This window comes from Filicampus tigris, chromosome 17, assembly GCF_054856515.1.
Source record: "Filicampus tigris isolate MCC_2025a chromosome 17, RoL_Ftig_1.0, whole genome shotgun sequence".
Taxonomy (NCBI): domain Eukaryota; kingdom Metazoa; phylum Chordata; class Actinopteri; order Syngnathiformes; family Syngnathidae; genus Filicampus; species Filicampus tigris.
In genome coordinates, this window is record NC_141233.1 from 13,145,025 (window position 1) to 13,162,310 (window position 17,286).

Here is a 17,286-nt window from a genome sequence, read left to right on the forward strand (position 1 = left end):
CAGAATTTTATATATTTTTAAATTAACATTATGGGTTCAACCTGTTCCCAGTAGCCTACTATTTTACTTTTCTATCTAGGGGGAGGGGTAATCGGCCTTGACGCGTTGCTGTTCACTGACAGCTATGCTAACCAATCAGATTCTGAGTTGGCCACTGCTAGCAAAAGCATACACACCTGTAGCCTAAAAGTTCGTTTAACACAAACGCAACTTGTAGGATTCAATTGTTATTTCCCTGGTGATAAATGTATTAGAACTGATATGCAGAAAACAGCACAAACTGACTTGCAGCAAAACAAAGAATGGTGGATTTTCGAGGAATATAATCAGTTTTCGTGAGTGGAATGCCTTTTGTCGGTCATTTTTAATATGAGTCGAATTTGTCATTTCTGTTACACAACGCTCGTGTACATTTGTGGTTATATGCCTGTGTTCGGAATTGAGCGTTTCGGGTTTAGATTAAGATAAGATAAGATAAGAATGCCTTTATTGATCCCACAGTGGGGAAATTTTCATTACAAATAATGGTAGGACCAATGTTGCCAATTTATTTTCAAGAGACGTTACTGAAGCTCTAGTTGTTGCCTAAAATTGCGAAATGACGTTGGCCTTGCGTGATGTCATCGCGTGATTATATACACTTTAGTTACATGTCTTACATAGTGGAATTACAGTAAGAAATGTTGATGCATCGTCAATTGTCAAATGAGCGTCAATACGCGGATTTTCGGCCCGGTCCCTATCCAAGAGTTCTGTCGCCGCCTGGTGGTCGAGGAGGGGAGGTGCGGGTGAGAGGAGGAGGAGGGAAGAAGAAGGGGGTTCTCCCAGCATGTCGCCTCCTGTTGCTGCCCCTCACTGTGGGGGCTGCTGTCGACCTTTCAGTCTGCTCACATGAACGCCGACAGCCGCGCCACTACGCCGTGACTCGCTCCAACCCGGCCGGAGCTTTGTGGCACCGTTAGCGGCTTGGCCTGTTCGCTGAGTGCGAAGGGCAGGAAAACCAAAGTGGGAGCGTTTCCTGACTATTATTTTTTTTTCCACGCTCTCCGCGGGAGGTAGTTGGCAGTACAGTAATAATTGTAGTAGCGGTAATAGTAATAGTAGTAGCAGTGTTGTTTGGTGCTGGTGTACTGCGATAGTAGTTTGACGACAGGGCGCAACAGATGTTTGTGGACATGCGGCCAGAGGAGGAATGAGAGCAGCGAGGCACCGGCGGCCCTTCCAGCGGTTCTGCTGCTGCGGAGTCGGGCTGCTCGCCGTCTTGTGGCTCGCTCAGGTCATCCACGCACCAGGTGAGTTGAAAGAAATGTTTGCAAACACTTCCACGCTTTTCAGTATGCACAGTAACAACCATGTTTGTGTAGGCAATATGATTATGTAATTTTTAAAATGACAGTAAAATGTGCCTTTATACAAGCGATGTGAAAACCTGTGGCTGGGGGTGAGGATTTAAAAAATATATGTTCATTCATACAGTCACTTAAAAAAAAAAAAAGATAATTCAATTAATATCATCCCTTGGAAACTAACCTGAACAATGGCCGCTGATGGGAAAAATGTTCCCCACTTTTGTTTTATAATTTGTAGCTCAGTGTTTCCTATCCCTTATTGAACCAAGGCGCATACTGTATTTTACATTAGAAAAATCTCACGGCACACAATCAACCAAAAATGTCACAAAAAGCAGATTTATTGAACTAATGATGCACGTCACAATTTACTCACAAATTTTCGTACTCAATGGGAAATCTGGTCTTATTTAGTGCGACGTGCATATGTTATTCTGTTGTATTAATATTAACAGGTGGCTACACAGGTTAATTATACCTTATGCCATCTAGTGGAAGTGCATGTAATTGTTCGGCCTGTCAGTACATGTCACTGGCATTGATAGATGAACAAGATATTTAATATATAACGCAAAAGCTGTATCGCGATCGTAGGTAGTAATGCTCGGTTTTCACTGACACCGTCTGAAAGAAGTTTTAAGTAAAATTGAATGTTATTTATTGAGTTCCCTCTGCGATTTGCTGAATGTGTGAATGGTTGTCTCTCTATATGTGCCCTGTGCTCAAGTGTAGTCTGCCTTTATGTTCAACGTCTGCCGACACTGAACAGGATACACGCGGTACAGAAGATAAATGGATGTTCATTTGCAATAATGGTCTAGGAATGCACTGCTCACACTGAAAGGTGGCAACTATGAGACAACATATTGCATGAAAATTTAGCATTATTACATTTGTCAAGGCATATGTATCACATTTAGTCTTCCGGTTGAAATTGAATGAAAATGCAGTGTTTAGCTGTCACAGAAGTGCACACTCGTGGCTGTACAGCTAGCCTAATGTGCCATTTAAAAAAAAATCATTTTCATATTATTTTTTGGTGTACTACAGGTGGTAAAAGCTTCTCTTGGAATTTGGATTGTATTTCATAGCTGCTGCAGGAATATTACGTAAGATGCATTTGAAATGTCAGTCCAATCATTGAGGATCACATCCATCGGATACAAATAATTTTATTCTTTGCAAAAATCAAAAAAGTCTGCATCACTTCCTTTTGTCTTCCTGTCGAGGGAAGTTAAGACTTTACGACTTCAACTTCCACATTTTGGTCAATGCCTCTATATTTCATTAGAGTCACAAAGAATAAAATGAGTTGGATCTCAAACATTATTTAAAGCCAAAAGCATAACCCCGGCTCTAAAAATACTTATCTCACTTATTATCATTTCAACGCCTTTCGCACCCTGCTACGCGGTCATCGACAGCATCAGCACCTGTGTGCCGCGTGTGTGCGAACCATATAATGTCATGAACACAAGCGAACGTTATTTTTGCTCTCTCAAGTGCATTTTGCTTTCGTCCCCATCCTCGGCATCAGTGGCCTGAAAAAGTAGTCATGTCAGTAATATTTAGACTTCCCCTCAGAATTATGAGCGTGTCTGCGACCCGGGGAGGATTCTTGCTTGAGGACCGAAGGCTGTTCATCTTAAAAGCACTGTACAAAACATGTGATCTGTTCTTTGTAAGGGTGACAGCCAAGCTACTTTGGCCATACCTGGACAGTGTTAGCATGTGTAGCATTGCAAGTAGCTCTTCTTGTAGCACCATTTATGGATGTGCTCTTTCAGTTGTGAGTCTGCAAAATGGAGTGACATGAGTAACTTCATTAAAAGAAAAAAAAAAAAAAAAAAAAAGTCACTCTGACCTGCCAACAGAGAGAAAACCCAACCACCATCTTGACAACGCTAGAGATGCTAATACTTTGTGTTTGCTAATGCTAATGCTTGATAATTGGCCTTACTGAACATGCGTTGTTTCACCTCCATGTAATGTTTTAAACTATGTTTTAGTTGAACATTTAGGTGACGTATTTTATGACCGTGACTTTTTAGACAGTAAAAACCCTAAACTTCCTGTACATTATGATAGCAGCTATTTAGTGATGCCGCTCAGCCCGCAATGTGATTGACAGCATCAGATGTTGTCTTTCTGCTACTGCGACAGGCAACAGTTGTTTGGAGGATCAGGAAGGCATTGTTGGAATTTCACGTTTGAAATACTCTAATAGTTTTTTTTTTGTCTTGCGGTACATTTGTCGTAAAAATAAACAACCGGAATGCTGCTTTTTTTTTATTTTATTTTTTTAATGTTTCATGTTTATATCTTAACCTTCACTCTTGGCACAAGTAACACTTATTGGTGATGTTATAAAATAATTACCCACCCCCGTTATGTAATGATTTTCTTGACCTACTAAAATCTATACTTATCTACCACTCCGTTACATACTACACAGTGATTGTTGCCTTGTTGTGGTAGTTTGCAGTGTGGTAGTGCAGTACTGCACTTTTTCTTGCCATTGCCATTGATTAAGGTACAGTGCAAGAAAAATAGTAGTAGAATTCATAATGTCCGCCTTTAAACATATTTTTTATTTGATGGCTTTTTCTCTGCATGATACCCGGCATCGTTTTAGTCTTTTATGTTGTTTACTTATCGAACTATTCTTGTTATAGCACGACTTAATTTTCAGCGATGGTTGTTTTTAACGTGCTCTATAAATAAAGTTGAGTCTCGATGCTGAGCCTCTCGTGTGAAAACGGTGGCAGAAACCCAATTTCGCACTAGCCGAGCTCCTCTTGAAGCCGCGGCATGAAAGCCTCCTCGCCTCCTCTCCTCAAAATGGGCTCATTGAACTGTAAGGTACAAAGGTACAGAAGAGCTCCTATCAGCCGCAAAAAGGCATTAAAAGCGACAGTGCCTCACTTCCTCCTCCCGTTTGAGACAAGACCTCTGTGCATTTCATTCCTGTGGGGAAGATAATGAGAAATAATATTATCTGTAGTGTGTGTGTGTGTGGGTGTTCCTGTACCGTCGCCCCGGTAACGCTACAATAACTGCACCCACTCCAGAGATAAGCTGTCGAGGAATGGAACGGAGAGTTAAAATACACGCTGTAAAGATCTCACTACCGATGATGAGCGAGGACAGCTGACTGCTGCTGGGCTCGCTGCTGCCTCGCGTGGTCTCCCGACTCGACATCGGATTGCAATTTACATCGGCGGTTGTTTTTTAAGACTAGGATCAAATGGTGTCACAAAATTAAAGATTTTGGGGGGAAAAAAAATGCCATTCCAATATAAGGGGAAAAATAGCAGAATAACTTGAAACTGACAAAAAATACATGTACTGTATATGTTGTGTTGGTCTGATGGCCTTTGTGTGTGTGTGTTTTTTTTTTTTTTTTTTTTTTTTTTTTTTTTTTTGCAGCAGAAACTTCTGGGTCTGGACTAAGTGTGGATGATGGCGCGTCACAATGGACACGCCGACTCATGCAGATGCCCGACAACCAGAGTGTGGCTGAACAGGGAGCAGGTCAGTCAATCTACACCTTCCTGTTGATGTTTGTGTTTTTTTATTTTAATCCAATCAGATTTCAGCCCCCATCTGCTGCCATGTCAATTTTACACTAGTGATGGCTGATATAACTTCAACTATGAAGGGACCATGGGACTATTTCCTTAACTAATCAAATTTCAAATCCTAGCTAGCTTGGCCCACAATAATGTTAGCATTTTTACATCCTTTGATTGGTTGTTCAGAGCGAGCCGGGTTTGACTAGTAAAACACATTTATGGTGATCTGCACATATTAATCAGCATCTTGTTGATGCATTTTATTTATTCATGAATTTTTTTCATGATTCTGAACCGCTTCATACGATGATCTTGGTCGGAGTCTTATACACATTGTCAGGTAACCATGCGCGCCGCATATAAAGACATCGAGTGCAAGAGCTGAAATAATCGTTGCAAATTTGAGGAAGTATGTTTTATGGCACAATTAGGGTTAATTTTGGCACCATAACAAAGGAGACAATATGATGTGGGAAGCATACATTTCTGTCACTCTCCTGTAGGTGAAGGGAAAATTTCCGGGTTTTTTTTTCCGGAATATAAAGACCGTCTCAAGTTTCATGGAAGGTGCCAGGGAGAAAATCCGTTTCAAGTTGTGACGGTAATTGTCGTCTTTTGGAAATTGGACATGATGAGGATGATGATGCCAAGCTGATTAGCCAGCTGGCTGACGAGGCGAGCCTCACTCATCGTCACAGCTGACACGTTTAATGGCGAGGCGCTTGCGCAAGAAAGACGTCTCACGGTAGCGCAGCGAATGGCAAGATAAGCGCACAGCTTGCTCATTTTCTCATCATTTGTATTCACACGGCGATGGTGCGATCGATATTCAGCTGCCACTCAACCGCCGTCGTCTATTGTTCTTTGCACCTTCATTATTACAGCTCAATATATGCAAATTATGCTAATACGGTATCTTGCTTGTGCTATAAATACCCCTTCGGTGTGTGCGCTTTATCCTGGGGGGCAAATCATTAAAATAAATGACTCATTTTCAACCCAACACAATTCGGTGCAGCGTCTGATGAGCAGTATGTTCATTCAGAGTCGATTAATTGTGTCCCGTGAGGACACGAGCTAGATAAAATGAGCTAACGCGAGCCTGCGAAGGTCCAGGTAGCCAGTTAGCTACCGTCTTCCCCAGCAGGAGTCCTGGCAGCCGTTACGTAACACGGAACGTAATTGTGATTAAAAAGCCAGCGGCCGAAGCCGCGGGGGATATCGTCTCGGGGATTGCGTGTTGATGTCCAGCCCCGGGCTCTGTTGTCTCATCTTTTCATCCGTCCTCTGCTTAACAAGACGGCAGACAGCATGATCGTCCGACTTCGGCTGACGAGCCGCCGCTGAGGTTGTTGCTAGGCAACTAAATGCTAAGTTCTGAAGCCCAGATGATTGCACTGAGCTAAAATAGGCCGTAAATAAGGGGGTGGCAGTCAATCCAAATTATGCAAATGAAGCAAGTCTCTTCATGAGTGCGTCATCAAAGGCTAGCTGGCTGCAAGTCCTTTATTAAAGAAAGTGGCAGTCAGATCAAAGTTTGTTATTGTTTAATAATAAAAAAAAAAAATGTCTGCCACAACAGTTAATGACTTCTGAGCTCGTGTTAGGAAATTTGATTTTGCTTCTAATCTCATCACTTTAGGTACAAGATGACAAAATGCCAATGTTATTAGAATGCATATGAAAAGTCTACACACCCTTATTCAAATGCCATTTTTTTTGTGGTGTTAAAAAAAGATCATAGAAGAATCATTATTTAAAAACGTTTTCAATCCATCATTAATGTGACCTATAAGCTACATTAAAAAAAAAAAATAAATAAAAATATCCACTGCACGTTTTCATGTTGCAGTTTAAAGGCGACGTCGGTTTAAGCCCCGCCTCCCCTCTCATCTTTGCTGTATTCAGTCCACCTCAAAGGATGGCAAAATCAAAGACCAAATGCATAATTGAATTTACATTACACACCAGGGATGAAATATTCATCTATTTTTTTGTATTTTTTTTATTTGTAATGAAAAACGCACAATGCGCGTGCATGTGTCCGCTGCCGCTTTAGCTGGCGCCCCGGTCGATAGCTTCGAATCCGATTCATTGTTCATCCGTCGTTTACCGCCAGAATGAAGAAGTTGGCCTTAATGTTGCAATACTTTTGGAGGGGAGCCAAAGTGTTTGCTCTTGCAGTTGCCATCTGTCGGTTAGCAGTAAAAAGACCTCAAGCGAAAAAGATGCTCTCTCTTAGCGGTGCGGATAAACGTGTCGTCAGAGTAACGTTGCATGACGTGCGTCACGCCACCACTGAAGGTGACACACGCACGCACCCGGCGTGAGCTTTAGCGCAAACACGGCATCAATAAACCACTATCGTTTGGGTCTGTTTTCCATCCTTCTCCCGGCGCTCTCTCTCAGACCTCTCCTGAGAGTTTGGAAAGGAAAAATAAATATTTTTAGACATTGCAATCCCGAGCTGCTGTCACTTCTTTTTTTTTTTTTTTTTTTCATTTTTCATAAACTCTAACCATGGGAACGACACATACCCACCGCCCCCCCCCCCCTTGCCTTTGGCTTCCTACTGCCACCCATCAAAAAAGAGAAAAAAAAAAAATCCCCCTGGGAGAACGTTGCCACGGCAACGGGCTTCATCAGAGCAACTCCTCAAAGGGTCTATGAGAGCTCCATGTTACAGCGCAGTGTTGCCAGTGACAGTAACACCTGAGAGGGCATCTCATGACGTCAAGCAGCCTGGCTGGCTTCCTAATGACCGACGACCGACTGAGACGGTCGAAAAGGTGCCGCGCAGCCTCGTATTGCTACCTTCATATTTGCATCCCAAAACCTCCACGGTTGAACGTGTCGTCATTTTTTTTTTTTTTTTTTTGCCCTTGCCGATCCCGAAGAAAACGCAATTGAAAAAGCGGCCCCACAACGATGGGAGGCGGGCGGCCGGCGCTGCGCTCTGGCACACGGGCTAAAGTCTAAACATAACTGCGCAAACATTTACATTTTCTAACTCAACATGGCCAAATGACTCCTCCTGCGGTGGGGGGTGGCCGGGGGGGGGGGGGGGACTTCTCGGCTCTCCCTCGCCGACACGCATCGTTTCTCATAGAGGGCGTCACAAAAGATGTTTCAATTGCTTTCCTTATTGTGTGCTTGCGAAGTCTCTGCAGGCTTGCGCCTATTTTTAGCCCGCCTCCCCCACCCCCAAAACAACCCAGCCCACCCACCAACCCAACCACCCACCGACCCCTCCCTGTGCCCCCAGTAGTTTAAATTCATCCCGCTCGGATCAGTTGAAAATTGGAGCTGGAGTACTGTATCGTTCTCTGGAGACTCTTTGTCAGGTCGGAAAGGGAAGCCGAGTTGTCATTATCCATTTTTTTTTTTTTTTTGTCTTCTTTTTGCACTTGAGGACACACGGGAAGCAGCTGGCGCTTTCACTTCCTGTATGATGCCTCGGTGCATATCGAGCACAAAACGGCCTCCTTGGAGAACGTGTGTGAAAGTGCAGGAGGTTTTTAATTATGCTTTAAATGATAAACACTTCCTGGTTTGTTTTTCCCTTTTCTTCTTTGTACGTTGTTAATGTGATGAAGAAGCCTTGCATTCAGACATCACAGCTTCCTGCAGAACAAAAAAAAAAAAAAATACTAAGTCACTAAATCATGTCAGACAGTTGTGTTTAAAGAGGACGTCAACCCCCCCCCAAAAATTCTTCAACTAGGCCCGCTAGTTGAATACAAGGCATTCTGATTAATATTGCGTTTGTGGAATATGAGAAGTCCACCCGTTTTTAGCTATCTCAGGGGGCGGCCATTTTGCCACTTGCTGTCGACTGAAAATGACATCACAGTTGCTCAGGGCTTAAGGTAGCGACCAATCGCGGCTCAGCTTCAGAAAACAGGTGAGCTGTGATTGGTGGTCGAGCAACTGCGATTTTCATTTGCCAAAAATGACAAAATGGCCGCCCCCTGTGATGGGTGAATTTAGCTTGCTTAACTCATATTCCACAAAGGCGATATTAACCAGAATGCTATTTTTAGACTAGTGAAGGCGCATAGAACATATTATTGCAAATAATTTTATTTTGGGGGGGGGGGTTTGACTTTCCTCCTTAAAAGCATTCACTACCACAGTAGATGTTCACACTTTTTGAATTAGGTAAGAGTTTTTCGGCATCATTTCCATGACCATGCCCGTGCCTTTCAGCCATTCACGAGTTTCCAGAGGACATCTTCTCCAAGGAGCAGAGGAAGAAAGGAGCTGTCTTACTGCATGTCCTCTGTGTGAGTACTACAAAATGTTAACGGACGCGTGTGTGATTTAGTTTTGCTTCTTCTGACCAAAGTGCTTGTGTGTCTTCTCAGGCCATCTACATGTTCTACGCTCTGGCCATCGTCTGCGATGACTACTTTGTTCCTTCGCTTGAGAAAATATCCGAGGTGAGAGCGCCCAAGAATGCCCGGACGTGTCTTTTAGTTCTTTTTCATAATGCTTACAAAAGTTGGACCGATGATGCTTCTTTTTTTTTTTCTTTTTTTTTTTCCTCCCCCGCTCAGAATCTTCAGCTGAGCGAGGATGTTGCCGGGGCAACGTTCATGGCAGCGGGAAGCTCGGCCCCGGAGCTCTTCACATCACTCATTGGTGACAAATTTGTGTTCAAACGGGTTTGCATGTCCCGCCCTGCGTCCTCATTGTGTGAATATTTTTGGGGTTTTTCATTATTTAATCGGTTTTCAGTAACTACAATAACCCTGGCAAGCGATCCTTTCGGTAACTTTCAACATTCTTAACGGCCGTGGGAATGCCAAGATAAGTTCAGTGACGAATGATGGAATTAATTCCATCTTGGTGGTGCAGATCAACCTCAGTTATTATTTTTTTATTTATTTATTTTTTTAAATGATGTTTTTATTTTTTTGGGGTCAATTTTCCCAATGCTTTTCAGTGGGCGTCAATCATATGCATATTTTCGCTATTCCCGGGCCGACATGTATTTTGTTTCAAGTGATATTTTCGTCATACATGTAGATAGGAAGTACCTATTTGCCCCCCCCCCCCCCCCCACGCACCCCCTGTCATTTTGATAAAAAATGGTGGCACAGCTGAGCGACGTGTGCGATCGTCCCTATCAGGCGTCTTCATCACCAAAGGAGACGTTGGCGTGGGCACCATCGTGGGCTCGGCCGTCTTCAACATCCTGGTCATCATCGGCCTGAGCGGCATCTTCGCAGGCCAGGTGAAAATGACGCTGGGATGAAATTGTCACCCGGTTGCCGCGACTGTGCCGAACGCCGCACGTGACGGTGCTGTGCCTCTCCGCAGACGGTCAAGCTGACGTGGTGGTCTTTGTTTCGAGACTCCTCCTACTACATCCTGTCTGTGCTGGCGCTCATCGGGGTGAGTTGCGCGCATCGCCGCCTTCGAGCTGTGTGAGTGCGTAAATGTCATTTATGATTTTGTTTTTTATTTCTTCTGGGATTTGCGTTTTTTTTTTTTTCTCCTGATTGAAAACAAACTTGCTTAAAGCGGAAGTCAACCCAAACATATTTTTTTTCAAGAATATGTTCCCAGCAGGCCCACTAGTTGAAACACGGCATTCTTATTAATTTTGCGTTTGTGGATTGTAAGTTAAGCAGCAAAATGCACTCGTTTTTAGCCATCTCTGGGGGCGGCCATTTTGTCTTCTGTCGACATCACAACTGCTCACAAAGACCAATCACGGCTGACCTGTTTTCTGAATCTGAGCCATGATTAGCACTAGTTGAAACAAGGCATTCTGATTAATATTGTATTTGTGGAATATGAGACGCTCACCCGTTTTTAGCTATCTCAAGGGGCGGCCATTTTGTAATTTTTGGCAACTGAGAATGACATCACAGTTGCCCCAGGCTTAGATAACGAGCAATCATGGCTAAGTTTCAGAAAACGGCTGAGCTGTGATTGGTGGTCGAGCGACTGTGATGTCATTTTCAGTTGACCAAAAATGACAAAATGGCCGCCCCTTGAGATAGCTAAAAACGAGTGCACTTTGCTGCTTAACTCATATTCCACAAATGCCGTGTTTCAAAAATAGGTTTGGGTTGACTTCCACTTTGAAGCTGTCTTAAAAAAAAAAAAAAAAAAAAAAAAATCATCTGAGCAATTAACTCTAGTAAATCAATCAAATGAATGAATTGACCAGCTGCACTGTATTGACCTGTTCGTCTTTCTGATTGTAATCATCGTCTGTCCTCTCTTCAAGGTGATTTACGATGCCGTGGTCGTCTGGTGAGTCGCGCTTTGTTTTGATACCTTTTTTGCAAAATGCTCTTGAGGGACGGGCGCAATTGGCCCGTGCTTCCAAACTAATGAGCTGTCACTTGCGAGGGCGAACGTGTCGGTCAAGGCCCCCCGACGTTGGGCGCGACATCGATTTGTTGTTTTCATGATTGGGACCCATCAAAAGACAAAACAACCGGCAAGTACTTGCAGTCAGCTTCTCCTCTGAGTGCCGCACCGGTCAAATCGGGATTTTGGAGCGATTCTCCGGCTTCGTTTCTCTCTTCTGTCTTGGCAAAGGTGTGATGCGGCTTAATGAACCCACTGATTTATCCCTCAACTTAATGAAATCCCAGGTGATCTACAGCGGTGACTTTTCACTAAATGCCAACGTTCTCGGTGAATGTCGTCCCGCTGTATTTTATCGTGCCCGATTGTACGTCGCGGAGCGCAGGGGACTTAATGAGCAAGCTCCCGGTAGAAAAAAAAAAACGCTTGGCGCTGACAGATGATTTATTAAATTAGCTTGACGCTGTTACAGATTTGTTGAACACTGTTTGCTGTCGCGGTTGTTGTGGTGTTTGGAGAGCCATTTTTTTTTTTTAATGCATAATTCTGTAATCCCCAGACGTGCTAGCAAATCGTGTCATTGAATCAGATTGGACTTGGTAGCGGTGGCGCAAACCACATCTCCCGCCGCAGTCACATTACATCTCCCTCATCGGGCTCGAACAAGCACACGCCCACCCGCGCGCCATTTTCTATTTGCACTTTGTTCTCCATCCAGCTGGAACGTTCCGAGTCAACCAATCACAGGTCACATGCGGCAAAATATGTACAATACATCTGTTTCGCAAAGTAACGATTATTTTAAGAGTCGATTCATCTTGTCAAATATTTTGGCGAAAGATCAGACGAAAGAATTTCCATCCTTTTTTTTTTTTCCAAACTGAATTTTTTTTTTTTTTTTTCAAATTGTGCAGAAAACGCACAAAGAAATGATGATCCTCTTCCTGTTTGGTGCAAAATGCACAAACGTTGAACGTTATTTTTCCAACGTAAAATCCGATGTTGCTGCAAAATGAATCATTGCCTTTAGAACCTTGCTATAGATTTGGTCTTTATTGTCGTGATCCAGCACCAACCGCGTTTGCTTTGCAGGTGGGAGTCTTTGCTCCTCATGACCATGTACGTGATCTACATCATCATCATGAAGTAAGAGGCCACGCCCCCCTTGCCCTCACCCAGCCAAAGCGGCATGACATTCCCGTCGTTAAATGATGCGTCATATTTGTCTGTTGGCAGGTTCAACACTCGCCTTCTGACATTTGTGACGCGACAGTTCCGCCACGCCGGGCCGTGTTGCGTCGCTTCAGAGGATCGCGGAGAGGACAAAATGGCGGACGACGCCTCGGCCTGCCACACCGCCATGGCCCTGCTAAACAAAGGTTTCGAAAACGGCTACGCTTGTCGTGCGTTTGTAGCTAAACGCTGTCTATCAATGTGATTGTATAAAGTATGAAGGGGAAGTTTGAGAATACACCTTAGAGGAGGAAAAAAAAAAAAGGTTTATGAACCCAGAAGGGCGTCAAGGGTGACAGTTTCCTGTCTGTGTGCCTTTAGTTCAAGTCCATGATCAGGAGAACAACCCAGTCGTCATGGTGGACGAGCTTCTCATCCTCAGCCCTCACAAGCTGTCCTTCTCCGATGCCGGCCTGCGCATCATGATCACGCCACACTTCTCGCCTCGCACCAGACTCTCCATGGCTGGTCGTGTGCTCATCAGCGAGGTAACACACACACACACACACACACACACATTTTAGAACTGCAGTCAGGCACTTAAAAAGTGGTAAGGGTATCGTAAGGCTTTTCTTTTTCGAAAAAAGAATATACCCTTACGAGGTAAGGGGGGACCCTTACCTTTTTTTCAAAAAACGAGGTAAGGGTATAGTAAGGCGTTTTTGGGTTGAAAAAAAAGCGGTAAGGGTATAGTAAGGCCTTTTTAAAAAAAAAAAAAAAAAAAAAAAAAAAAAAAAAATTGGGAAGGGTATAGTAAGGCGTTTTTTGGTTGAAAGTAAGGCGTTTAACAGCAAAAAAAAAGTGGTTTGGTTATAGTAAGGCCTTTTTAAAAAAAAAAATTGGGAAGGGTATAGTAAGGCGTTTTTTTTTCATAAAAAGTGGTAAGGGTATATAGTAAGGCATTTCTTTTTCGAAAAAAGAATATACCCTTGCAAGGTAAGCTTTTTTTTTTTTTTAAAGTGGTAAGTCTTTTTTTACGAAAAAAAGAAGTAACATGGAAAAACGTGGTAAGGGTATAGTAAGGTGTTTTTTTTGTAAAAAAAAAGTGGTAAGGGTATTTCTCTTTTGAAAAAAAAGTATACCTTTTTTTTTTTTTTTTTTTAAACGAGGTAAGGGGGACCCTTACCTTTTTTTTGTGAAAAACCTGGTCAGGGTATAGTAAGGCGTTGGTCTTTTTTTTTTTCAGAAAAAAGCCTTACCACACATTTTTTTCACAAAAACATGGTCGTTTTTTTTTATAATGCCTTACTATATATGGTCTTTTTTTTTTTCCCCAAAAATCGCCTTACGATACATAGTCGCGTTATTTTCCACGTCGCGGTTTGAAATGCTTTTCTTTCCTCCCAGAGGCAGAGGCTCATCCGGAGTTCTAAGAGCCCGTGGGGCAGTGTTGCCGGTCTCGAGTCCCGAGGAGGCTCCGCCGCCAACAGCCTGAAGAGGACAGGCTCCTGCAGTTTGGAGAACGGTGGCGGCGTAGGACCCGCAGAGTCCGGAGACAAGCCAGGGGCAGACGACGACGACGACGACGACAGCGGCGCTTTCCACCCCTTCCGCATCCCAGGTGAGGAAGCTGGACAGGAAGTGTGACGTCCTAGCGCGGGTTCGAGTGACACGTGTGCGCGTGTGCGTCAGCTGGCCGCTCAGCCAGGGTCAAGTGGGTCATCACGTGGCCTCTGGGCCTCCTGCTCTACTGCACGGTGCCCAACTGCGTTGTTCCGCGCTGGCATCGCTGGTTCATGGTTACCTTTGCGGCCTCCACGCTGTGGATCGCTGTCTTCTCCTACCTCATGGTGTGGATGGTAAGGACCAGGATGCTGCTAGTCGGTGACCTTTATGGAACGTCTTGGTATCGTCACTATAATTGACAGAGGTCTTGTGATGTGATCCGTGCTCACCTGTCCGTCAGGTCACCATTGTGAGCTTCACCTTAGACATACCAGACTACATCATGGGCATCACCTTCCTGGCAGCGGGGACCAGCGTGCCCGACTGCATGGCGAGCCTCATCGTTGCCCGACAAGGTGCTCAAGTGCTGCGTTTGAGTTCAAACGTTGATGAGGTTCCCAAAAAAAAAAAAAAAAAAAAAAAAAAAGTGTGTGAAATGTTTTTATAAAATCATCGTTCATTATGGCTTTCAATTGTATTTATGATCAAGCAGCCAAATAGTGGATCGGATAATGGGTGGATGTATCATTTTATTTACAATCAAGCAATTAACCGGTTGTTCAATATAATAAACATTTTCCAAGTATATGTAGTTATTTTAAAATACTTTATTTACAATACATACATATTCAATACATCAACTGATAGTCACATTTTATTTTTTCCCTTTATTTTTATTTTAAGAAATTAACCAATTATTTAATAAAGTAAATAAACCAATTTTAATTGTATGTCAAACTGTTAGCTTTACTAGTTTTTTTTTATGTATAATTAATCAATTAAAATGCTACATAGACTGTATACAGCTAGCTAAAAAAAGATTTAGTTATAGTACATGAATCAACTAATTTTATAAATTACAGAAAATATTTTAAATTTACTGTAGAAGTCAAATTAACGTTACTATTTTTAAAAATAATTTGAAAAAAATGTACATTGTATGTAAAATGGTAAATGTTATTTCTAATTTACAAGATGAACAAATGAAATGTTTTCATGCTATTTAAATGAAATCAACACAAGAATTGCTTAGTAAAACATTTTTAAACATACTGTGGATGTCAGCGTGTTAACTGTACTATTTACTGTTTTTAGTATCAACAGTAAATCAACCAGTGTTTCAAAATGTTTTTGTATGTGAAATTGTTTGACATTTTTTTCATGTACGCAAAAAAATCAATCAACCAAAAAGGAAAAAAAGAAACAAATGTATATTATGTAAATGTGTGTTAATTCAACCAATGTAATAAAAAAAATTGGTTTTCATTGTATTGACATCAGTTATATGATCAAATAAATCAATGTTCAATACATATCTGCCCCAAAAAATTTATTGCCAAAAAATTAAGAGCATGTAAAAGCTGAGTGCGTCACGTGACAGAAAGGAGCAGGCCGCATATGGGCCCGCCGGCCGCACTTTGCCCACCTCATAAGTAAAGCGTCAAAATCTTTATCGCCCTCTGCTGCTTCGTTGCGGACTCACATCTTGTCTCTCTTCAGGCATGGGCGACATGGCCGTGTCCAACTCCATCGGCAGCAACATCTTTGACATCTTGCTGGGGTTGGGCTTCCCGTGGGCTCTCCGCACCCTGGTGGTGGACCACGGCTCATCCGTAGGCTCGCATTCGCGCGTCGTTTCGTAGCCGCCGCCGCGCACGCTTGACGTCTCGTTTACCCCCCCCCCCCCCCCCACACACACACACACACAGGTACCCATCAATAACAAGGGACTGGTGTATTCTGTCATCCTGCTGCTGGCATCTGTGTTCCTCACTGTGAGTCAACACGCTCGACTTTCCCCACGCTTGACTTTGAAGTCGTGAAGCCAGCCGAACCTGCGCTGTTTCCCCCCCCCCCCCCGCAGGTGACGAGCGTTCATCTGAACCGCTGGCGGCTGGATCGGCGCCTGGGTCTGGGCCTGTTGTTCCTCTACGCCATCTTCCTGCTCTGCTCCATCCTCTTTGGGCACATGTGAAGTTTGAAGCGACACTGCACCTCAATTCAGCCTTTTTGCTCAAGCCAAAAAGAAAGATTTGCTTTCCGAACACACTTTTGGAGTCTTTTAACCGCAGCACTTTTCACGACGATGATTTCTTAAGCGTTTCGACGGCGCCACCGCCCGTTTGTTCGGTTTTTGATCCGCACCCGTGCTAAAAAGGAAGCAGTATTTATTGTTTATTCTCGTCTATATTTGAGTGTTGTATTTACATAATGTAGCGGCAACCTATGAGGCCCGAACGTCCCACGTTACAGGGACAACTTGAACGTGTCGGGAGTGGAAATACGACGGGAATGCACATTTTCGGCCTCTTGCCTAGTATTGGTACAATTGAAATGATGTCAAGAGATTGGCCTACACTGTTGTTTAGAGGTGTTATGATTATATAGACAATGTATATTTAATGAGTGTCACCAACTTTAATGCGTTTAGGTTAGTTTGATTGGTCGCACTGAGGTACGAAGAATGCTTAGCTTTCTTCTAAGATTTCAATACGATGAATTCACTTTGGTGGAATATTAATTGCTAAGCACAAATCTTCACCGGTACTTTCGTGCATTAATTGAATGCAATATGATCGACCGCTGCGCCTTGTCTCATAAAATAAAAGCAATCTGATCTTTTTTTTTTTTTTTTTAATGAGATAAGCCACCACGTTTTGGTTACAAGCGGATATCAAATGGAAGTCTTAAATGTTCCACTAAAGTGATTTGATTTCCAAATGGATGTTTAATTACTCTTGACTCCTTGTCAAGACTGTTTGTAAATGTTTCAATCACTTAGATTTGCAGCAATGAAGGTCTGACTGAGACCAGCGTGTTTTGTGGCGTTGTTGATCTTGAAACTAGATCCTATGACTAATTAATGAGTGCATATGTTTCAGTGTGTAGTTTTTTGTGAAAGGGAGCGCACTGAGGAAACCGAAGATTGAATGTTTTGTTTAATGGCTGTTTTGTGGCGATGTTAATTAAGTATATTGAAATGTGACGGGGGTAGATTATTTTTAATTAGGCATTGATATAGACTGTTATATATCCCGAGTGCAATAAAATAGTGCGCCAGTATTTGTGTCTGCGCCTGATTTGCGCACAATTTTAGTACGACTAAAATACGTGTTATGAACAATAAGGAATAA

The 17,286-nt window shown here is 42.9% G+C and overlaps 1 protein-coding gene across 2 annotated transcripts; it reads left to right on the forward strand.

Annotated features, from left to right (window-relative positions):
* Positions 1 to 356: 356 nt before the first annotated feature.
* On the forward strand, positions 357 to 17,215 carry LOC147133446 (sodium/potassium/calcium exchanger 3). 2 transcript variants are annotated; one of them, XM_086013074.1, is made up of 17 exons: positions 357 to 1,292; positions 4,782 to 4,883; positions 9,134 to 9,210; positions 9,292 to 9,366; positions 9,484 to 9,568; positions 10,060 to 10,163; positions 10,250 to 10,324; positions 11,169 to 11,194; positions 12,347 to 12,400; positions 12,491 to 12,633; positions 12,809 to 12,975; positions 13,835 to 14,048; positions 14,120 to 14,286; positions 14,394 to 14,508; positions 15,653 to 15,765; positions 15,862 to 15,927; positions 16,017 to 17,215. In XM_086013074.1, exons 1-17 carry the CDS (start codon positions 1,193 to 1,195, stop codon positions 16,125 to 16,127), a joined length of 1,794 nt encoding a protein of 597 aa, XP_085869200.1. In that variant the 5' UTR covers positions 357 to 1,192; the 3' UTR covers positions 16,128 to 17,215. The 2 variants fall into 2 exon arrangements, with proteins under 2 accessions (XP_085869200.1, XP_085869198.1); XM_086013072.1 differs by having other exon boundaries at positions 359 to 1,292; positions 4,779 to 4,883.
* Positions 17,216 to 17,286: the final 71 nt, after the last annotated feature.